The sequence below is a fragment of the Natrix helvetica genome (assembly GCF_964273705.1).
Source record: "Natrix helvetica genome assembly, chromosome: 1".
Classification (NCBI taxonomy): Eukaryota; Metazoa; Chordata; class Lepidosauria; order Squamata; family Natricidae; genus Natrix; species Natrix helvetica.
The window spans coordinates 343577221-343602201 of record NC_138548.1 but is presented as its reverse complement, the minus strand read 5'-3'; the positions used below and the strand labels follow the sequence as shown (position 1 = coordinate 343602201).

Here is a 24981-nt window from a genome sequence, read left to right as displayed (position 1 = left end):
GGACATGGAAAGCGATACTAAGTATGTATTAGAATGTAACATGAAGATGGGATTGGAAGGCAACTAGGCACCGAAAGAACAGAAACAATCCAGCAAGTAATCCAGTCTGGAGTGAAGCAGGGCAGCGAGCAGCCATCTCAAGCAGCAAATTTGAATGACTTCAACCAAGACGACTACTCACGCCACACCAGTTCTGTACAACCCAGCCTCTGAACACTGGGAGTCCTAAATAATGAGGTTTGACTGCTTCCTCGAAGCCAATGACCTCCTGGGCCTGTCCAAAGGCCGGAAGAAGGCAATGTTCCTAAGCTACTGCGGACCGGAGGTATTCAAAATGGTGAAGGACTTATCCGAGCCAACACCACTCCATTCGGTCGCTTGGTCAGTGCTACAGCAGACACTGCGAATGCACTATGCTCCCAGACCGTCTAAATACATGCGGAGGCACGAATTCAACCTCTGAAACCAGAAGGAAGGCGAAACAATCAACTAATATGTTGCCGCCCTTCGAAAGGCTGCCGCATACTGCGAGTTCAGAGACCTGGATGAGCTCCTCCTAGACCGCATTATATGTGGTGTTAGGGACATTAACTTACAAAGGAGGCTGCTGGCCAAAACCAACCTTACTCTCCAGATCACCCTAGACGAAGGTGTATGTTAACACCTTGAACACCTAGAGAGAACATCGCTCAACATAGAAATGGAATGTATGATATAAAACAATAAAAAAATATATTTCACAAAAGACAGCCTGAACTCCAATCAAAAATTCATTGACCCTCACCCAGTCTATGCCAAGCAAGAGAGAGAAGGTTTATACAACTCATGCATAGAAAGAAGAACCTGCTTTCATGCTGATGAAAATGCTACAGGAACAGATCTGAAAATGCACAATGACATTATGGTATGACTCCTTGCCCAGGATTTCATTGTACGGTGTTGTGCTTAGAAGCTAGCAGCCTGGCAACTATCCAAGGACTGATAAGGTCTGTTGTTGCAATTAAACCTAGAAAGGCTTATTGCCAGGACTTTGCTGGATGTGAATGCAAGGAATTCAGATTAGCCAAATAAAAAGGGTTTTGGGGGGACAAAGAGTCTGTTTCGTTATTCAGTTAAGCCTAGGTCAGAACACTGCTATTTGTCCTTTGCATGGACACTGTGACACTTGACCTCCAATTGCCCCATCCATGGTCACTCCTCTATGCAAATAACATCTTCTTGGCAAATGAACGACGTGAAGACCTTCAAGAGCAAACAGCAATCAAATGAACAGCTTGGTGAATTTGGATTTTGACTGAACATCAAGAACACCAAATATATGGAGTGTGACCCCCAAATTGATGGAACCATCAACACTGATGGAGAAGTAGTGCAATTCAAGTACCTCAGTTCTCTCATATGCTGTGAAAGCAATAGCTTTCTGGATGTCTACGCCAGTGTCAACCCCACCTGGATGAAGTGGCACCGGGTAATTGGAATCCTGTGTGTGATCATTGGATGCCTCTATTTACAGAATTATAATTCAGAATTATAATGCTACAGGAACAGGCCTGAAAATGCCCAATGACATCAATATGGTACGTGAAAGGACACTCAATAAGAGACTTGACACCACTAGTTATAGATGTGGGGGAGCCAGTGTTCTATTAACACTCACCGTACAACAATGGCTAATGATTGTCTTTTGATTCAGTAGACTTCAATAGGGGAAACTTAAGTCACTTCAGGAAGACTTCTCCAAGCCATTGAAAACTAAACAGCATTGGACTTGATTAGCCTCTACTGACTAAACTGTACACCTAAATTTCTACTGCACTACTTCCTGCTGGTTACCACAGAACCAAGACCAGCCTACATTGCCAAAACTGAACAACTGATTGAATTCCTAGTAGGATTCAAAGAAAGAGGGGCAGAGTGGACAAAAGGGCTATTCATCCCTATGTTTGTAATTATTGGTATGCTTTAATATGCGCATTTATTATTGATATTCCAGGTACACACATATGTGCAAACAAGACCTCAAGTGAAACTCCAAGAAAGCCTGTGGAAGGCTGGACATGGCAGATTGTGAGGGTTGGGTAACGTATTGGGAAAATTGGCCTTGTATGGAGCCTTTCAAATCATTTTCTTCCCAAAAGCATTTCTCACTTAATAGAACCGAGGCTTGCACAAGCTTGAAGCATTCTAGCCAACACTAGACTATCTTTTTTCCCTTCTAACAATGTTAGTAGTGTACAAATTGTTAGATAGGGTTGAATGAAGAGGCAGGACGAGTTGGAAGCAAACAACTATTTCAATAGGATAACAACAAACCGCAAACTCCCCGGCAGCTCCCTCTTTTAAGGGAGCTGTCCAACTTGTTCAACTACTGGCAATTCTCCAATTTCTCACCTGGAAATTGGACCAATGGTTGATGCCGTAACCCTTTTTACATGTTTACATATGGAACACAACTATATTATTTTCGGGAGAGGGAGGGAGGGAGGGAGAGAGAGAATGTAAAGTAAAATAAAATAAATGTCACAGATGACCTGTACCTGGACATACCCAATCCCCACACCAAGGACAAGCTCCTTATAAAGCAGATCATTTGTCTCTCATTTTCTTTGTCGCTACCCTCACACGCAAATCTCACAGCTCTCTGGATTTCATTTTGATTTGTTCTTGTGCAATCCCAGCCTGAGTTGGAACCCCAAATTATTCTTCTGACTGTTATTTGGTTGGCAACTGTGGAAACAGTTAGGCAGCTAAGAAAGGTGTCGACTCCAGGATGCGTTTATTAAATTTGCAACATTTGAATACATTTTAAACATTAAGATTTTGTTCCGTAAGTTTATAAATGCCAAATTTCTGCCTACAAATAGCTGGATCAACATGCAAGAATCATTTAATCCAGCCTCAAGATGTGTTTGTGTGTGTGTGTGTGTGTGTGTGTTGTATTTGTACTGATAAATAAATAAAAAACAACATTAAAAATAAAAATATGGTTTTCTGCCTGCATGGTCTTCTGTAATGAGCCGAAGGACAGAAAGGTTTCCCCCAGTAAATTGAATACTTGAAAACTGTAGTTGTCAAACATCTAGGAAAACAGGTCATGGTTTCTGAATGTTGTTAATTAGGAGTCTAGAATATTTCAAATAACCTAAATTTGTGGGTAGTGAAAGCTAGTTTTGCTTTGTGAGCTCAAATACATTCATTAATATGGTAATGTAGGTCTCTCCTTAGAATTGTAGCATTACTGGAAGCGTATTTCTTTCTTTGAATCTGAATTATTGTATAGACCATATGTTTAGTAGGAGCTCTCACAAATGACTGTATCTTTGTTTTGTTGAATACTTATTCGGAATATTTATTATTACCTGCAGAAATTTGTCTGAGGTTCTATATTAGTGTAGGACTCTAATTAGAAATGGATACACAACGTCCAATTAGACTTCTAATTAGTACTAGTTAAGCTTCAGTAGAAGAAATTGGCCAAGACTCAGGTCAATAAGTACAAAGTAATTGCATCAGTTGTAAGTTTCTTCTCTTTAATTCTCTGCAGGGTCTGAACTTCTCAAAGTAATTCTCCAAGGACAAAACATTGAATAAATAAAGTTAATGGTTAATTGTGTCTCCTTTAAATCAGGAGAGGGCAATCACAGTCCAGGGCTGGGAGTCCCCTGAAACGTGTGTGTGTGTGTGTGTGTGTGTGTGTGTGTGTGTGTACATATGCCCCCAGAGGTACCATTGACTACAGTTTTATGAAAATTGATGCCATAATATCCTGCCATTCTGAGGTAGAAAATCCCCAAGTCATGCTTTAAATCATTGGTTTTTAACGGCAGCAACCCCAGCATCCTGGAATGGGGAATTCTGGAATTCTGGAAGTTGAAGTCCACGTATCTTAAAGTGGCTGAGGTTGAGAGACACTAATTTAGAGGCATTCTGTTGGATTTGAAACCCATTGCAACTATTTTAGTGATCCTAAAGAAGGTCTTTTGAGATTTCCTACAAGTATTTTTTTTTTAATGCCTTCGAGTTAATCAACTCCTGGTAAGTGCCAACCTCTGTGGTCTGTGCACTCTGCTACACATATACAGAACATGGATATGAAAGACCAATTGCCTTGTTTTGTTCACATTACTTTTTTTCCCCAATGGCCTTGCAGTACAATTACTGTATATTAACAAAGAATACCTAATAATTCCAAAGGGTGGGAGGGATAAAGGTCACCCCAAGTTTAGTGGTAAAGTGGAAATGGCGTGGGAATTTTTGGATGACTAAGGAGAAGAAAGGAAGCCTTCCTGGAGCTCAGGATCACTGCTGGTAGATTTGTAGTGGAGAACAAACAGCCTGTTGTGGTCCTCTGACGGCCTGCGGAGCTGGCAGCAGAGTTGGACAGTGAGGAGGTTGGGGAGGAACATGGGCCAGTCCTGGAGTCTGGAGAAGGCTCGGATGGGGACTCTGTGTTGGAGGCAGAGAGGGGGCCAGGGACATCTGGGAGTTATATGCTGCCTGCAAAGCCTCCAGAGTTAGACATCAGCGAGGCAGAGAAACAGGAGGAGCCTGTTCCCAGCGCGAGTATGTGCAGAACTGCCAGAAAAGGCGAGAACAGTTAAGACAAAAGGGGCAACTCACATGAGCCTTTGCAGGAAACAACTTTGTTCGTTCTGATCGGTTTAAATTCTGAAGCTCCTTTTTGATTCTGTGCTTCGCTTCGTGTAGCCTTGCAAAGCTAATTGGCAATTAGGTCTTTGGCAGCATTTCAAGGGAAGTAAAGGTGGGTCCTTATCAGCCTTATTCCGAAGTACTGTGGCAGACCTCTGTAGGACTCTTTACAAACCAGTGATGTGAGGTGATGTTTATGGCTGGTGAAGCACTGACCCAGTGGTGAGTTTCAAATTTTTTTAGACTTGTGGACATCAACTTCCAGAATTCCACAGCCAGGCATGCTCAGTTCCAATTTAAAGCGACAGCATTTGTTTTACTCCATTGGGAAAGAAGTTTTCTTCTTTCCTTTTCTTTTTCTTCTCCCTTCCCCTCCTTCCTCCCTCTCTCCCTCCTCTCTCAAACACACACACTGTCTGGCCTGTAGTTATGTTCCTTTTAGGATCTTTGGCCATCACACTTTCTATTAATTCACTATGCTGTTTCATTAGTGTAGTAATTGGGAGGGGGGAATAGAAAGGAGTAGAGTTGTGGAATGTGTTGTTGTCATTCCTTTATAAAAGCCAAGGTCATCTTTTGTCTCTGCACCTCTGCACCTGACCGGAACCAGCTGAGTGGAGATGCCAGCTTGGCTGAAGAAGATTGGACCATGTGATGGATTTATGGGTGTGGGAAAAAGATCCAGAACTTGGCTTTAAACTTGGTGGAATCCCAGGAAGTTTTCAGATTTGGGATTCCACAGTACGATGCCAACATGTCTGTCTTATTAAATTGGAACCTTAAGGATAGTTCTGACTTGGACTCTGATTTAATTCTGCATGATATTTGGAACACTGACACACACACACACAAACACACACACACAGAGAGAAGTTGGATTGGACTACACACACTTTCCCCCAGCCTCATAGTAGAGGGAGCTTTTTAGAGGCTTTTTTAAACAGTTAAGCAGAGCCATCCACGGTGAGGCAGCAACTAGCTCAGCCTGACCTCAGCTCTCACCTTTTTCCTTTTACATTTTTTTTTCTTTGCATGATGACAGTGGTGAGGCTGTGCCTCCCCTGACTGCACGTCACTGTTACAAACTATTTGTGACTCATTTCGGGCTGTGAATGAACATAATTCACAGCCATTGAAATAAAGAGAGGGTTTTGGGGACTAAGCATGTGCTTTTTACTGTCTCAGGAAGCCTAGGTCAAAAATGCAATTTTCCTTCTCTTTGTTTTCCATCTTCCAGTGCCAGAGTCTGGGGGCTCAGAATCTGAGTTCTCTCAACACTGGGGGCTTCATCTGAAAGGACCTCTGCTTAGGTAATTGCCAATGGTCATACCATGCAGGTCCATAAATCATAAGGAGTTCGTTGTAGCTTAATCCCGCCTTTATGCCAGGGTAGGAAGGGGGATAAATTTAATGGTTCTACTTCCTGCAGGCTCTGAAGTTCAGTGCAACTAAGACTAATCCTTTGTTTGTGATCCCTCATACAATATATAAGAGATTCTCATGGACATTCAGCCTTGATTTGACCCATTACATATCCCTACTGGTTTTCATTCCGAGATAGATAAATCATGCCCAGGAGGACCGACGCTCAGTGAGCAATAGTTGGTGGGCAAGGCATGGCTCTACACAGCTTTCTTTTTCAGGCTGCTGGGCAAGGCTCAGAATTCTCCCACACTGGAGCCGTGCCTGGAGATTTAGAAAACTTATTGGAACGAGGAAGAGATACCTTCTCTGGGGCTCCCATCCTTCTCTGCCATTTGGGGGGTTGGTTTTTCTCTCTCCCCCAAACAGCCTCGCACAGTGAGCTTGGGTTACTAGCTGGTGTCTCTTCATGGCAAGCGGGGCTTATGAGCCCAGGAAGGGGCTGACCTTGCCCACTTTGCCTACAAGCCCCCAACATTGAGTGACAAGCAGAAGAACATCATGGCTTCAAAAATCTAAGGGGCTGCATATGCTTGCTAAATACAGACTACAAGATATTCATATTAATAATAGCCGAATGCTTAAAAAGATTCCTAAAGGAGGAGTTCATACACACTGACCAAAATGGTTCTCTACCAAAACGACACATGAATAAGAATATAAGAATAATATTAGATGTCTTAGAATATTATGAGATACATAGTGGAACACAGGTGGCATTGCTATTTTTAGATGCGCAAAAAGCTTTTGACAATGTTAATTGGGAATTTATGCTAGCGCTTCTAACCAAGAAGCTAAAGTAATAGTGAATGGAGAGATGACAAAAAAGTTTAAAATACAGAAAGGTACAAGGCAAGGGTGTCCTCTATCCCCATTGCTATTTATATTGTCTCTAACAGTGTTAACAAGGATAATATGGAAAGAAACTCAAATTAAAGGTCTGGAAATTAGGAAAGAAGTCTACAAATTGCAAGCATTTGCAGATGACTTAGTTTTTATTCTTGAAGAACCACTAAAATTGGGTCCGAGGCTGATGGAGGTACTAGAGGACTATGGGAAGGTAGCTGAGTTGAAAATTAATAAAGATAAAACCAAAATGATAGTTAAAAATATGACAGAGAAGCAGAAGGAGGAATTGGCCAAGGGAATAAATATTCAGATTGAAAAACAAATGAAATACTTAGGAATCTATATAACAGCAAGGTGTATATCAACCAAAGAGGATAACTATGTTAAGTTAACAAATTATATAAAGGAGGATTTGGAAAGGTGGAAAAATTTGACACTCCTTCATGGGAAGAATAGCAGTGATCAAAATGAATATTCTACCAAAATTATTATTTTTGTTCCAAAATATTCCTATAAAATTAGATAAAGAGTACTTTGGAAAATTGACTAAAATGACATCAGAATACATTTAGCAAGGGAAGAAACCAAGGATTAAATTTAAACTTCTGCAAGATGTAAAAGAAAGAGGAGGATTTGGTGTACCAGAGTGGGAATTATATCACCAAGCAACAACGCTTACCTGGGTAAAAGAATGGATAGATTTTAAAAATAATAGACTGCTAACACTAGAGGGCCACGATTTACATTTCAGATGCCATAGCTTCCTGTGCTACGGGAAGCAGGTAGCACATCAATATTTTCAGAGACACTTCATAAGACAGGCTTTTTAGAAACATGGAATAAATTCAAGAAGAAAATTTACAGCAAAGTTCCGATTTGGCTATCAACATTAGAAGCGGTAGTGCATCCAAATTTTATCAATCAGCGAAAACAGGTCATCTATAAAGATATAATAGACAAAGAAGGGAGATTAAGATTGAGGCAAAAGCTAAAAGAGCAAGGGATAGAATTGGAATTCAAATCCAATCACGTTACTCGAAAGATACGAAAGAGTGGGGCATTAATAGGGATCTGATGGTAATAGATAAGATCCTTTTGGGGGCAAATGATAAATTGATAAAGAAGAATTACAAATTTTTATTGGAATATAAGATGGAAGAAGAGCAGGTTAAGGAGACAATGGTAGCATGGGTGATAAACTTTGACTATAATATACATCTGGATAAATGGCAAGAGCTATGGGAAAGGAATAGGAAAATTGTCAATACCGCATAAAGAATTTTTTATAATGTAATTATTGGAAGTGACACAAAAAATGATTGAATACGCTGACGATTTAATGTAAAACCAAAACTGCCAATATCTACTCAAATGTTGATGCTTTTTCTACTTTTTTTTGTAAAAGTTACGAGATTTGGGGGGACTACCTTCCCCCACATGATATAGCTGTCAAAATTTTCTATACCCTTTCTTTACCCTTTTTCCTTTAAAAAATTTGTAAAAACCAATAAAAAATTTTCAAAAAAAAAAGAATTTTTATAGGTGGCATTTCCCTCCCGCGAGAATATCCAAAATGTTTAAAAATTTATGTTGGAAATGTGATCATGAATCAGGCACATACTACCATATGTGGTGGTCGTGCCAAAAAACAAAAGGATATTGTCAGAAAATTCAAAAGTGGCTGATAGAATTCACACCAGAACTGTTTCTTTTGGAAACCATAAACAATAAATATAACAGGGGGGTAATTTACTTAACAATACATATTATTACGGCAGCAAGAATGGACTTTGCCCAAAACTCGAAAAACAAGAAAATTCCACAAGAGGAAGTAATTAGGAAAATTCTGGCTTATGCTGAAATGGATAAATTGACATGGGAATTGAAGAATAAAGATGAATCAGAATATTATAAGATCTGGGACAAATTTTATCGATGGTTGGAACAAAAAAAGAAAGACCCAAAATAAACGACGACTAAAATGCATAGAATGGAGATTAGAATTATGTATGAAACTACGAAAGTGAAAATGTATAAAATAAAAACAAAACAACGTGGTTGGAAATCCAATATTTTTATATTTGTAAACCCTGAATAGACAAATGTAAATAAAGCATGGTGGTTATAATGTATAACTTTATATCTTAGTGTGTATGGCAAAGTCTTTGCCAGGACGGTTACACTATGTCCAATGCTTTAATTTGTGTTCAATTAATAAACTATTTTTTAAAAAAAAATCTAATGGACTGGTTTGGACAAAACTCAGCAGCACTTTTTCGTGCGGCTGTTGATAAAAATAGGATCGCCAACATGATCGTCACCCTCCGATCTCTGTTATAGCCCAAGAAGAAGAACAAGAGCAAGAACAAGAAGCAGAGAAACAATTTGGCGGATGGAGATAAAGTACCTAACGGAGCACCTTTGCTCACCAAAGTAGAGGGTGCTGTAATTGCAGAGGTGTTTGCAGGATTTTGTGCACCAGGTGCACAACTCACCAGGTGAGTTTTTTTAGAGACATGCGACTCCCAGCAAAGGGACAGAAGGAAACAGGGCGAAACTTGGGTGGGATCACTGCTCATCTTCAGCCTTCGCTTGACAGGCACACACCACTGATGCCTCTATGCCGGTATTTCTCAGTCTTAGTCAAGCTCTCCGATGTATGGACTTCAACTGGCAGCATCCTTAAAGTTGCCAAGGTTGAGAAATGCTGCTGTGCCAAGGAGAAAAAGCCTTTGCCCACCCTAGGAGTGGAAACGTTTGGCTTCTTTGCCCACGAGAGGGCTCCCTGGCTTTTCTTTGCTAGACCCGAAGTACCTGCTAGTTTTTCCCTTAACGAACAGCATAGCATGCAAGAGTCCCGTTTTGTTTTCCGGGTTATTGGGGAAGTTGCTCTGATTGCTCCGCTTAACACGGATTTCGATGCAAGGGGGTCTCAAAGCAGAGAACCCTTCCCTCTTTTTGCCTTAACCCTAAAGCAAGAATCCCCTCCCTTCTCTAGATATTCGGCTAAAAAGTCTCCTTGACACAGGGCTGAATCTCAGCAGGTAGAAAGCGTGTGTGGGGAGGGGGTGTCTCCGGGTCCTCATCCTTCCTGCACCCGCCTGCAGATCCAAGCTCTGTGGATGTGCAGTCCCCCTCCCCCCTCCCCCCCCCCGGAGTCTCTTTCTCAGCAGCGGAGAAATTGGCCGGGTTGAAGGGCAGTCAGAAAATACGAGGTGGAAAGAGGATTGCAATGGAGAGATTGACAAGCACAACGCCCCGGATCTCTCTTTTGAATCCCAGGGTTTGCTGACCAGCTTTTTCCTCCAACCTGGAAAGGAGGAACTGGATAAAAAATTATTTCTGAGTAGGGGGGGGGGGGGATTGTGTGTTGCAAAATCTGTTTCTATTGGGGAGGGGATATCTTATAGGCAGGGGAACTCCAGGCAGCATCGGACAGCAGGCAACCTGACCCTCTTATTTTACAGGGAGAATAAGGTAGCCCAGAATCAGAAGCAAATTGTGGTGACATTTCTCTTTGGAGAGGGGCAGAATAACCAAAGCAGCCACTATGTGACTGATTTCTCTCTGCTCAGCCCACTCTGTCAATTATTAAGAATTGTACATGCCTTCTATCTTTTGCATTTCATGGATGCAAGTTTTTCAATCAGTTTACTATATTTGCTTTCACTATGGCCCAATATGTAGGATATATTTTTTTCCATTGTCTCTTAGTTGCAAAATTTCCTTTGAGATGGACCCCCAGTCACTCCTTCCAGAAGAGCAAGCAGAGGAAGCAATTCCTTGGGCTCCAGTGAATCTAATGAATGGCTGGTGTAGAAGAAGATCTGCTTGGTCAACACCCATGAAGGATCCAGAAGCCCATCGCTTTGGGAAAGAGGAGCCGGTTGGCATCCCTGGGGAGGTCAAAGTGGACGTGGATGCCCTGCTCAAAGACATTGAGGAGTACAACAGGCAGAGGTTTCGTTCGGATGCTCTTCCGTTGGGGGAACGTCCCTGGCAGACTCTGTTCCACCTGGGAGAGGCCGCTCAGAGATGGCTGAAACCACAGGACCGCACTAAAGGACAGGTTGTGGACATGGTCATCTTGGAGCAGTTTCTGCATGTGCTTCCTTTGGGAATGCGGGCTTGGGTGAGAGCCAGGAAGCCAAGTACCAGCCAGGAGGCAGCTCAGCTGGCTGAAGCTTACCTGGAGCAACAGGTATCCTTGTGAATAAGAAAGGGAAACCTTGATTCATAGCCTAATGCTAGGAATGTTGTTGTTTCTCTGACCACAAGCACTGGCCAAGCAAGAAGGAGTCTCCAGTAGGCTGGATTCTGAGGCCACCTGAATTTGTCCTGCAATTTGTTATAAATGGAGTGGGCAGTAGAAAGAGGGAAGGCTAAAAAAAGTCATCTCCTTTGATAACAGGATAACAGCATCATGGTATGGCATGCCGGTTTGACAGCCACGGATAGGAAAACATTACAGAGGGTGGTGAGCAGAGCACAAAGGGCTGTCCCTTGATACCACTAGATGAGATTGCTAGGGCTCACTGCCTTAGAAGAGCGAGGAGAATCCCCAGGGACGACTTACACCCTGGATGGCACTTCTTTACCCTCCAACCATCAGGAAGGAGTTATAGAAGCATAGCCAGCCACACAAGCAGGCTGAAGTACAGTTTTTATCCGTGGGCTGTCAGACTCCTGAATGTGAAATAACATCATAACTACGTAGTACAATGGATTTGCAGAGCTGGTGCAATGTGTAACACGTTCACACTGGTGTCATGGGACTGGGTGTTTGTTAATATGATTTATTGGGTTAGGGATTTTCTATCTTCACTATGCATTGTATTGTGTTGGGAGGTGCACTGGGGGAGCTCTACCAATCTTATTGTACATATGTTATGCACTGACAAATAAATTATTATCATTATTATTAACAGTTTCCAACTTGCTAGGAAAGTCTGTTCTTACTTGGAGAGCTACAGATCTAAAATATACCCCAATATCTTGGTTCATATACCTTGCTAATTACAAATCCCGGGTTGGTATCTCAGGTTCACATAATATAGCTATATTGTAATTTATAATCCAGTGACCTGGTTAACCTGTCAGTGGCTGGTTTTCTACAGTTTAGTGAACCACAAATCACAACCACAAGTGAAATCATTGAGTTGTATCCCTGTTATAAGAGTATGGTTAAATTTCTAATCTTTGTCCTGCTAACTTTTATGGGGAGTGCCTTGCTTCAACATTATGTTTAGATATCAACTATCAGGGTAGCTTTATATAAACTTAGGTAAGGAATTATAAAATCAAGATGCAGCAGATATTATTTCTGAATATTTTTTTGCTAAATGGCATGGTTAGCAGTCATCAGAATAGTAGACCGATCAAAAGCATTAATTCATTCCATTTTCTTCCTCTTATAGTGTCCTATGCCATTCCAGGATGTGGCTATATATTTTACCCAAGAGGAATGGGACCTTCTAAATGAGGAGCAAAGAATATTGTATTACACCGTCATGCAAGAAAATTCTGAGAACATAACTTCTTTAGGTAGGGGTTCCATTCCTGTAAGATCATGGAATCCTTTCTGAAGCTGTCAACTCTATTTTGCTTATATAACAGTCCTTATGAGTTGTTTGTTTGTTTAGCAAATTACGTTATTTAGTAATCTGCTTTATCTTTAAAGCAGACCTTTGCGTTAGATTGATCTGATGCAAGATTCCCTTAGGTTTCCATAGCTTGGGGTGCACTTTAACCTGGTTCTTCCCAAATCTAGACCAGCATTTCAACTATGCTACACTAGTAGACAATTCTAAACTATTTTTGTTCTTGGTATTCTCTGACCTTGGGTTACTCTCCCACAAATAACTCAGATGACCAAGAGGTTCAGTATCATTTTGCACCACGCAGGAAATGGTACCAGAGAAACAAGAAACAATGTTCTGATCGGAGCACTAGCAAAAAAGAAATTGGCTTCCAACCTGTCATCTAGAAACCTTTATTAGGTGTACCTCTACTGGAATTCTGAGCTAGCTAATTTACCCAGCCTGTCCCTGGATAAGACACTTTATCATGTTAGATAGCTGTAAAGAAAATCAATAATCTTCCTTTCTTTTGTTGTGTTTCTTTCCCTTCCTTTAGAGCTTTTGATTTCTAAACCAGATCCAAGTCTCCAACCTGATTTGGACGAAGAGACACAGAGGGCCTTCAAAGGGAAAGACTCTATTGTTGAAGGAGTTATGAATTGGGAGGACATAACTGTGGTCGGTGAGAAAGTCTTTCTGTAACAAAAGAATCCGCCTATTTTAAGTCTTAATGGGTTACATGTGTTACTTTTTTTTCCAAAGTCAAGCACTTTGAATCAACCTGTCTCACATCCAGACACGCAGCAGTTGGAAGATACAACATTGATCAGAATTTCCTTTAGTGCATAGTTTAGCTCATACGTTGGTGACTTTTCCTGCCATTAACTTAGCTGTTGCCCCGCTGATTTCATTACTTCCCTCTGTCAGGGACCTGGGTTGGCTGTACAAAATCAGACGTGTTTCTGAGGGTTCACATTAACCACTGAACCATTCCCATGGAAGCCCTCACCAGAATCTGGGGGACGTCCATTCTGATTTAGCAGCCCTCTTTGCCCATTTTAATTGGCCCATTGCAGCTGCCGTTAAGTCCCAGTAAATCTTAATTCCACCCAATAGGGTAGTCCCTTCGTGTCCGCAAAACACAAAAAGTTGCACACACTTGGACCCCTCACCAAAACTGTGACTGAGGTGCACCTGGTAATCAGAGGGAAAGATCTTAGAGAGACCCATTGAAAGTATAGTGGCCAGCAAAACATCCCAGGAGGACTTAGGAGTTGCCCCTAAATCAACCCTAACAAGTTCCAGTATGGTAATATATTGATTTAAAGCCTGAGAAAAACTGGTTTCTACTCAAGGTAAAAATTTGATGCCTTTTTGACATCTAGTACTAATCTTTTTTCCTGCATTGTTTTTCAATATTTCCTCTGGTTTAACTTTTTTCCTTATTTTAGAATTGCCGCCCCAATATCCATATGATTGCCTGCATAATGGTGAACCTGACATGATCTTCCAGATCGGAAGAGATGGGATGATTCAGGAGTCTGAGGAAAGGAGTAATCTGAGGCATTCTTCTCCAGGTGAGCTATTAGGGTTTTGAAGCCACCTGGGGAGGTAAGGCTAGGAAGAAAGAAGATGAGAGATGACACTGTAAGACAGAGCCAGATTCCTTTTGAATGAGCAAAACATAGAGCTTGAGGAACCAAAGCATTCTAAACAATGCAGAGTGTTGTTTTCCTGCAAAGGGGGGCGGGGGCAGCCCAGCAATTTTCCAGTGTTATTCCAGTGCCACAGCAATTCATTTTTCCCACTTATTTTCCATCCTTGTTACTACTTCTGTATGTAGAATGTCAGAAGAAGTGAGGTCTTTTTGCATTCTGTTAGTGTATCAAATTGTGAGGAAGGTACTTTCATTTTTGATAGTTCCCTTCATGGCTTGGGACCAGGTTATCTGAGGGGTCTTTTGCCTGTGTAAGGCCTGGCCTCTCCTCCTTATTCAAGAAAGTAAAGACACTTGAAACTTAGCATTTCAAAAGGAACCTTTTATTGAATAGAAGTGATAGCAGGGCGAAAGCAAAGGAGGCTTCTAGGGGCCCTCAGACCATACAGTTAGAATAAAAGGAATTGGAAACCTCTCCCAACAGTCCAGTGTGGATTCAGCCAATATGCAGGAGTGAAAATGTTATTGTAACCGGACGGCTCTGAGAAAGTGATAAGGGAACTTTCTCAGGGTCATCCTCTGCCGGCTTTGAAGCAATACAACGCACATGCCTGCCTTCCTTCCTTCCCCTTACATTCCCCAAAAGGTGAGAAAATGCCAGGCTGCTTAGGCACCAGGCTAAAGATTATAAATCAACGATTACAGGATGCAGGATATATAGGAGAGATAGTAATAAAATGTAAATGTACACAAAGTACAATAAAGATGCATAATGAAACAGGATCCCCATCCTCCCCTGAAGAATGGCAGATTCACGGATGTGACAGCCGGTCACATCCACCAAACCCACTAAAGTGGAGAGGCAAGATCCTGTCCCCTAAGGAGGTACATCTGGCAGGACTCAAAAGAAGAGCCTTCCCTCCCTCTGGAACATTATCCCTCCAGAAATTAGAGTGGACCTCACCCCAATCTGACACTTCTGTAAGGCCCTGATGATTTTGCTAGCATGCCTGGGGAACCCAGACCGGGATGGAGCCCATTAAATGGCTGATATGAGTGTGTGTTGTTGGAGGGAGGAGGAGTATTTTATTATTTTTAATTCTTCCACATTGTGTTTTTATTTTCTGTAAGCCGCCTAGAGTCGCTGTGAGTGAATAGGCGGCTATTTAATTTTTCCAAAATAAATAAATGAAAAGGGATACTAAAAATAGGTGAAGAAAGAATGGTGGTTTAACTGAAATAGCCCAGCATTCCAGGCCAAATGTTTAAAAACCTGACTGTGGGCCACTGCAAGCTGTTGTAAATACGAGCCAGTTGCCATGTAGCCAAAATACAATCACATAGCTGTGGTGTGGAGGGGTATCTGTGTGTGTCCATCAGTTGTGACTATGAGGATGGGCCATTATTACCTTTCTTGAAGTCTGTCATAAATTTGAATTGTCATTACGTTGAGGGGACTACCGATAGTGAATTAAATAGCCTAGAAATCAAAATTCCATATCGTATTTTCAGCCCTGAATCCAAATAATGATATTTTTCCATAATTAAAGAATGTGAAGGAATAATTCAAAGTTTGGTATTGAAACCAAGTCCGTATTTTTGCCCTTTTCTTGCTTTGCTCACCCACCCCCTTATTTACTTATTTTGCCTCTGTCTTCAAAGCTTTTTTTATATCTTTGTTGTTCTTGCAGAAAGTCGGGCTACCAGAAAAAAAATTCATCAGGAAGAGTTTAGAGCAGACCGACCTCAGGAGCCAACGCAGTGGGATGTGTTCTTTGATCCCAACATTTCTGAACCAATGGAGGTCAAATCTAGAAGACAACAAGGGTTATTCCTGGAGCTCATGCAAGCTTCTAGAGCTGACAAGAAAATGCCCAATAGTAGCTCTCCAGTAGGTTCTACTATATCAAAAAGAAATTACCCCTGTTCTGAATGTGGGAGAAGTTTTGATCGCCGTTCCAACTTAATTAAACATCAGAGAATCCACACGGGAGAAAAACCGTATCCTTGTACAGAATGTGGGAAATGCTTTGACCAGCAGTCCAATCTAAACGTCCATCTAAGAGTCCATACTGGAGAGAAACCATATGGCTGCCCTGATTGCGGCAAAAGGTTTAGTATCAAATCACATTTACATGGACACTATAGGATACACACAGGGGAGAAGCCTTACGAATGTGAAGACTGTGGGAAGAGCTTCCGTGTGAAATCTTCCCTAAATAAGCACCAGCGAACCCATATAGGAGCGGCCAAGCTCTCCAAACCACCTGAGATCAAATCAGAGGGTCCCCGGGCAATATTGCCAGAAATGACACGGGTTTATGCAGCTCCCAAATCAGAAAAAATAATTAAAATTATGAGTAGGAAGCCCCCTATAGAAATCACGGTGTCAAACAAGAATTTTTCCTGTTCCGAGTGTGGGAAAGGATTTGATCGGCCTTCACATCTCATTACACACCAGAGGATCCACACCGGGGAAAAGCCATATCCGTGCATTCAGTGCGGGAAACGTTTTCATCAGCAGTCTAACCTGAATGTCCATTTGCGTCTCCACACTGGGGAGAAACCTTATGGCTGTCCTGAATGCGGCAAAAGATTCAATATCAAATCCCATTTACATGGACACTACAGGATCCACACAGGTGAGAAGCCATTTGAGTGTGAAGACTGCGGCAAGAGCTTCCGGGTGAAATCTTGTCTAAATAAGCACCAGCAAGTTCATACAGGAGAAAAGCAATATAAATGACTCTGAGGAAAAAACCTGAAGTTCTAACCTAATTAAACATCAGGTCATTCTGGAGAGAAAGATTACAATGCTCTGAACTTGGGGGGGAAAGCAACTTTTACAACAGACAAGACTTTTATCAAACATGAAAGAATCCACACAGGAGAAAATCCTTCTGTTTTCCTTCTGCAAGAAATAAGCACCTGTAAATCTACAATGTTTTTGTGGGTGCTTAATCTGTGGGAAAATGTTCAGGAAGGTAGTTCTAGCAATGATTGGAAAGGGGTGGATTTGAACACACAACTGAGGCACTTATCATAGCAGCACAAAAACAGGCACTTAGTACATGATCCATAGAAATGGGTCTACTATCTAGACAAATGTAGACTATGAAGACGGGTCTCAGAGACAGCCCAATACATAGTGTCTAGATACAACACATAGATGCAGGCAGAAAGAACACACTCTGAACAGCCCAACAAGAAAACTGGCATTGTGTACAGGAATATATGCGCAGTGTATGGGCCACATCGCATCCAGATGGGAGATTCAACAGAAGGTCATGAAAGAGAATAGGACTAAGATCCTGCGGGACTTCCAGATTGAGACAGATAGGCAAGTACTAGCCAATCAACCAGACATCATGGTAATAGAAAAGGATAGAAGACAGCAACGGTGATAGAGGTATTGGTACCAAATGACACCAACATGTGGGAGGAGCAGTATAAGAAATTGGAGAAGTTCCAGGGCCTGAAGAAGGAAGTAAAGGAGATGTGGAAAGTCGAAATGGTCTCAATGGTGGGAGGAGTGCATGTGGCTGTGACTGCTAAGCTAGGATAATAGCTCCAACAGACCTCAGGAGCAATACCAGAGCTCTCTGTTCAAGAGTGTGCAGGGTTAGGAACAGCTAAGATCCTACGTAGGCCTCTGATTGAGGACCAGAGATTGTATCACCATGGGGGTGAGAAGGGAAATAGCAATAACACTTAGAGCCCTCTCTAAGTAGTTTCCAGAGTCAGCCTATTGCCTCCAACAATCTGGCTGCTCATTTTACCCAACTAGGAAGGATGGAAGGCTGAGTCAACCTCGAGCCTGGAGATTTGAACTGCAAAATTGCAGTCAGCTGGCATCAGAAGTGGCCTGCAGTACTGCAGTCTAACCACTGCGCCACCTCGGTTCACCTTAAATTTTTAAATATACACGATAATTCATAGTTCAAGCTATAATCATTCGAAATGCAACAATCGAGAAACGTTTCCATGGGTTTTTTTGGAAGAGGCTATTCAATGAATTCCCTAAGGAACAAAAGCAAATGTTTCTATGGGGTTCAGAGGAAAGCCGTTTGTGTTTGGAACTTAAATATCTTACATTTACAACAATTTGAGAGCCAGTTTGATAGAGTGGCTAAGGTGCTAGTCGAGAAACCCAGAGACGGCATTCTAGACCCTCCTTCTCAACCCAACCAACCTCACAGGGCTATTAGAGAGAAAATAGGCAGAGGAAGGCAGGTTGGCATAACGCAAAGTCCGGTGGTTCAATTCACCTGGTGCAATTTAGCCAATAACCACACCAAGGTGGGTGAGAACACATTAAGAACTTTTATTTCTGCACAGAAGAGCTCACACTTGGGATTAGAGTCACAAAGCAAGCATCCTCTGCATTCCCCTCACATCAGATATTTATATACACTACAGATTGCATCCATTTTGGATTGGGTGGAGCCATTTGCCTTACGATACCACCTTAACTTTTGTGGGTGGGTTCTTCCTTTTCTGGACAGATATTCTTAACAGCCTTAGGGGGATACCTGGTATCTATGCTCATTTCCCCCCTAGAATGTTCACACAGCTTCTTCAGTGTGTTGCAATCAGCTCATGGCTTTTATTGTTTTATCAATGTATAAAATACAAAGAAAAATAAAAACAAGAAATTAAGGGAAAGAAAAAGAAGGTGAAAGAAAACATGAGGTACAAGGGAGGGAAGGAAAAACCAAATTGATGGAAATGAACTTTCACAGCCCCTAAGTCCTCTGCGGCTTAAAATGCCTTTTTATGATTGGCTTGAAGGAACTTAGTAAACAATCGTCATTCCATGTGAAGTATTGATGCCATGCTGGCTGGTTTTGATTTTCCTTGCAACAAGTGGAATTGCCTTCCAAGATAGTTTCAGGTTAGACTGAGGTGCAGAACTACCCAAGTAATAGCCTTTAGCATTTTCTAAGAAAATCTCAAATCAACAAGAAAAAATATATCTTTAGGTTAATTTATGGCTTCCCAGTAGTGCTATAACTATTTTACTGGAGCTTTTCTGAAAACAACATGGAAACCTTCAGGAAAAATATGTCCTTGATCTGGTCGCTGTAAGGCAGAAGATTTTAAGGCTTGCCTTTCAAGCCCATTGGGAGTTAAAAGGGATCGGATGAAATATGCACGTTGGAAAAATAAAATTGTCAGTTAAGGAATGTAGCTTTTATTTCATGATACTGCTTCCTTCAGAAGCATCAGTTAAAAAAAGAAAGTCCTTTTCCCTCCTCCTGTTCCCAGGGTTTTCACTTCTGTTCTTCCATGTATACATCCAGATGACAGTGGATGTTCACACAACATAAAACAGCCTGCTTCACACAGTGTATCGGAGTCATGAAGACTATGTTATGTGAACTCAAAAACTATTGATTGACCTCACCAATTAGCCCTAAGAGAACTCATCTTTCCTAGTTTTCTGGAGATACATTAACCCATGTGTGAGTGCACACATGCACAATCTAAGTTGAATTGTCTAGACAGCTGACCTGGAGGTTAAGTAATATTTCTGCCTTCAGTGGCCAGGTCTTAAGAGTCAGTTTTGCCCTACAGGGAGTCCTCATATAATAACCATTAGTTCAGTGACCAACCATGGCACAGTCAGGTACAAAAGACTGAGTCCACACATGAAGGTTAAATTAAATCAACTTATATAGGCCATACACAGAAATCTTCTCAACGAATGGTTAGCACCTGTTTGTGGAGTTAGTTAAAAGTCATCAGAATTCAAGGTGTGTGTGTGTGTGGAGTTTGAACTTAATACACTTTGGCTATGTAAAGATTTTAGGCTGATCACTTTAACTGTCCCCATCTCTTGCAATTCCTTCTCCTACAGGGATTGAACAAATGGTACTTGTGCCCAGTCCAGTGGTGCAGTGGCGTAGCGTGGGGGGTGCAGGGGGGGCCGGCCGCACCGGGCGCAACATCTGGGGGGGCGCCCTGACTCGCCCTGCGCCGGACTGTGGCCGTCTCTTTCCACGCCCGGCTTGGCCCGCGAACTAAGCTCCCCGGCCCCGGCCCGCCCAGGCCCCTCCTGCGCACCGCCTACCTCCCAGCGGACCTGCTGCGCCGCCCCCGCGGGAGCCGAAGGAGAGCGGCGCTGCGCTCCGTCTGCCCGCCGCTGCAATGCCACCGCGTCCTCCCGCTCCGCCTGGAGCGCCCAGGGAAGCCGGCGCCTTCCCGAAGCCCCCGGTGCGCCTCCCACCCCCGCGGCACCTGCTTCCCTTCAGTCGAGCCTTTTCCCGCTGCCCTTCGAGCTCCTCCTCGGGAGGAAGGCAGGAGGCCAGCATGGAGAGCCTCACTTGACTGATGCCGACCCAGGGGCAGCTGCAGTCGGACCGCCCTCGCTTTAGGGGGCGCAAATTACTTGCGTTGCCCCGGGTGCTGACAACCCACGCTACGCCACTGCAGTGGTGGGTATCAAAAAATTTTAGAACCTCTTCTGTAGGTGTGGCCTGCTTTGTGGGAGTGGCTTGCCGGCAATGTGACTGAGTGGGAGTGACTTGGCAGTCATGTGGCTGGTTGGGCATGGCCAACTTGTAAAATGTGGTGAAACTCACTTAAGCTCTTGCTTAGCAACCAAAATGAAACTCTGGCATTTGAAGCACGCAAGCTGTCAAGTTACAAGATCCTTGCACTCCTAACCCTTTAGGAAAAAAACCCAGGGGTGTTCAAACTTGACAGCTTTAAGACTTTAAGGTTTAGATAGGACTCTTGAGGCGGGCGGGGCGATTGGTGAGCCAGCCAGTGAGTGGTGGGCGGGGCAAGCATGGTTCAGACAGGCGGGAGGAGGGAGCTGGAACCAGTTCTAAACAACACCGTAAACTTGTGGAACCTCTTCTATAGAAGAGGTTAGAACTGGCAGGAACCCACCCCTGGCCCAGTCCCTGAATGTATGGCTGTTACAGTTCCCCATGGACACATGAACAAAATTTTGGTGCTTGGCAGCCTGTGCATACTTAAAACCATAGGAATAACTTCAACTCCTTTCACTTGCTTATTCCCATCATCTCTGCCCTTTGGCTGCCCTGCACAGAGGCTTTTTTTCGTGGTTTCTTCCCACTGCTGACAAGGGGTGCCCTATATAAGGTAGCTGATGCCTATGGCAGCCCTTCTTCCTGCGGCTTCATACGCTGTTCTTCAAAATGTCAAGAATGGGGCAAATGATTTGGAAAACACCACAGCCTCAGGAAAAATTGTAACAGCAATGGCAATAAATAAGTAACAGGACTTGATCTCGTTAAATCACTTTGCCTTTAATCCTTGATTATAAAATTTTTCTGGCTTTCTCTGGCAGTTGCTGAATGTTCCTGAGGCTTACAACATTCCTTTGCATTAGGATATATTCAATTAGGCTTTTTGGGCCTACTAAGCTTCCACATCAACCTTCTTTAATGATATCTAGAGCATCACGACGTTTTCTTCCGTAAAGTAACTTCAAAGGAGTTGAATATTGTGGTAGCCTGGGAATTTCCTTGAATGAAAACCTCTCAGCCACATATCTGCATATAGATAGTTTAGCAGTGCTGATTGGAAATTGGCCCCTGGATCTCATTTGGTATGCCTACAGCACTGAAGATTTTGAGACCAGCTCCTCTGCTATTTGCTTGGCGATCACATTCCTTAATGGACCAACTTCATGGTACCGAGTGGCGTAGTCACAGACAACCAGGATACACTCATCATCTGTACTAGATTGTGGCTAAGGGCCTACAATATCTACTTTAGATAAGGAAATAGGGGCTAAAATGGGATATATGAACATAGGAATGTTGTTCTGTTCCCTTTTTAGCTTTATCAACTTTATCTACAGATCTCTGGCCAACACCACCTTATCCAAAATTCTATCCCATCCCTATAACCATAAACCTGGACCATGGAGTTTCTTGAGCTAGCTCAAGCTAACATTGCTTACTGTGTAGCTATTTGTTAATTTTCTTCCTTTCTATAGGGATGAAGCCTACAACAACTTTTTTCTGAAATCTGGGTGTTGTGTCCTCATTTCCCTCCTTTTCTATTGCTAACTAACAATGTTTTAGGGTTTGTTGGCTCTTTTACAAGGGTCCCAGGTGAATTTCCCATTTAGAGATCTCTATCCCTATGGGTTCATCTCTAAAGCTTTGTTTTTCCTAGATCATCTCACTTCTCCTATTAAGTCAAGGTTGTTAGGAAGAATCCCAAATTCCTTCATGTTTCAAGCTGCATTCTCATCTTGTAGTTACTACTCCCTTGTAGTTACTTTCCTAGTTTCCTACACTATCTTAGCTTCTTTGACTCCTTTTCTCCAGGTCCAACCTTCAGTAAATGGAAAGTCTGTTCTCATGATTAGGTTATGTGGCATGTTACAGATTACTCCTACTACTGTTGTATGCTCCTTCCCCCGTGCTTGTTCTTTGGCTTTAACCAATGTGGCCATCTCAGTCTGCTAAAACACTTATAAGAGGCTCTTTCTCCATAAAGCTGCCTTTTTTAATTAAATGAGGATGCAACAAGGTTTGTCCAGTCCCAGTATCTACTAAACTTTTCACATTGGCCCCATTACTTTTTGCTAAGATCATAATTTTTCTTCCCAGAAACACTTGTACAGCTGCAATAATTTCTCTTCTTTTCCCCTCTGGCTTTTGCAGACTTTGGATAAATGGCCACTCTCTGGGTCTCTGGCCTCCCAATGCCTTCCTTTGATTTGGGCAAGAGCTAAAGGCTTCTTTCTCCTTTTACCTTTATCTCTTCCATCTCCTTAAAGTTCTTATTTTCTGGAACAAGCTTTCTTAGTCTGCACCTTCCTTTCTAATATCCTCCAGTTTCTATGTTGCCACATACTCCTCAGCTAGTTCAACATTCCTTTGATCTGATGGTTGTGTTCCTGCACCCAAGACCTCAATTTGGTAGGGAGTAAATGTGGAGACTGTTCTCAAATTACTTCCTCTACCACTTTTCCATTGCTTCTTTCATTTGGTCTCAACCACTTTCCTGCCCAGGTCTTCCCACCACCTTGACCGCAATTCACAAATCCCTTCGTGTTTGTTGTAGGTGTAGCTCCTAAACCTCTGCCTATAGGTGTAGGGAGTAACATATCTGTAGAAGATTGCTTCTTTAACGTGAGAGTAATCCTCTACTTCTCTTCCTGGAAAACTACTATAAGGTCTCAAAGCCTTTCCTATTAAACAGGGTGCTAGTCTAGCTACCCCATTCACTCTCAGGCCACTTGCAAGAGGTAGCCACTCTTTCAAACATTGTAAAATAGTTTATGTCTTCTTCCTCCCACAACTTGGGCATTGTGATGTGTTTAGGACCACTTCCACACACTATGCCTTTAGAAAGACTGAATATGTGCCTTCTGGGGACTGTATTTCTTTTAGTAGATAACCAGCCCTTAAAATTATTTCCTTTTTACTCAGTTCTTACTCCAGATCTTTCCTTCCCTTCCAAATCAACTCTTCTTCCTCTTTAATTAATTGCAGCCTTTCCTCTTTTTTTAAGAATGTTTTTTTTTTATTTTTAGACAAATACAAACAAAACATAAAACTATCTTCCAGCCTTTCCTCTTGTTGCAGTTACCATACTTTTAGGGTAGACTCCTATTTCTAACCAAGTTAGTAGCATCTCCTAAGGGAGAAGCTGTCCCTTCTTTTGCAATGGTGGTATGTTTGGTGTAATCTTTGGTACAGGGCTTGCTTTTCTCAGCCAGGATTGTTGGCTAATTTCTACAAGGTCCTTGGGCTTTGCAAGGACCAAGCTCTCTTCTTTTTACAGCCCCCTTTTAAACCAAGGCTTGGGGTTTTTTTTTTTTTTCATAGAGCATACTCAACTGCTTGAGTTTAAGCCACCTCCACTGGTGTGGCTGCCCACTTGTTTTGGATCTCCACCTTGCTTTATGGATATCCCACTTCATGGATATCCTACAGGCACCACATTGTCAAGGATTATTTTATCCAACTCAATGGGTTGCAAAAAAATGCCAGACAGCCAACACAACCCCACCTAGACATACACCCACAAGCATTTAAAGGTTACTACTCACTGTTTACTACCTTCCCCCAATTCTACTACAACTCCCATTTCTTCACTATCTTTGTTAATCCTACTTCTAGAGAAGAGTAGCTCTTCCCACAGGCAGCTTCATGCCGTTTTAGATTCCCAAACGAACACAAACCACTTTTTTCCTCCCCTCACTCCCACACCACCAATATGCTACACCCTGCTGCCTCTCTGCTCAGCTTTTATAGCCACAATTGGGGTGGGGCTAGCTAGGGAGAGGTCTTAAAGGGACAGGGCACCAGCAGCCCAGATGTTGACTATTTTGCAAGCAGATAGTCCTCTCACATTCAGCAAACGCACAAGCTGTGATTTGGTGAAATAGAATAAAGGCAGGGAAAATGAGGCAAGAATTGGGATTATACTCTGGACAGGCACAACATTTTCCAGAGCCCCAGAAATGATACTGAGAAAAATTAGCATAAGGGGTCTCTAAGGAAGTGGCCCTTGGTTATTCCAGTTTCAGCCGCTTCTGTAAATCATGGCATAACAGAGATGGCAAGCAGCTGCCAAGCGGCCCTTCCTTTATTCCACACCAAAAGGAAAGTTTGGTGAATGCACACTACCTCCCTGAAATACAGGGTGCTCTACATTCATCCGAATGACCAAAGCAGCATTGCACCCTAAGCTCTGCCCCCCCCCCCTTTTTTTTTTTTTTGATAGTGACTCCCAACAGTGGAACAGAAGGAAACGGGACGATGCTTGCATGAGATAGCTGCTGTGCATCTGCCTTCATTTGACACGCACAAACCACCATGCCAGCGT

At 42.5% G+C, this 24981-nt stretch overlaps 1 protein-coding gene across 1 annotated transcript; it reads left to right on the top strand.

Moving 5' to 3' along the window:
- Positions 1–9808: 9808 nt before the first annotated feature.
- LOC309383285 (uncharacterized protein) lies at positions 9809–19337 on the top strand. Its single transcript, XM_081935655.1, has 5 exons — positions 9809–11122; positions 12339–12465; positions 13057–13182; positions 13952–14077; positions 15849–19337. The coding sequence occupies exons 1-5, from the start codon at positions 10526–10528 to the stop codon at positions 16901–16903; spliced, it is 2031 nt and encodes a 676-aa protein (XP_081791781.1). The 5' UTR covers positions 9809–10525; the 3' UTR covers positions 16904–19337.
- Positions 19338–24981: the final 5644 nt, after the last annotated feature.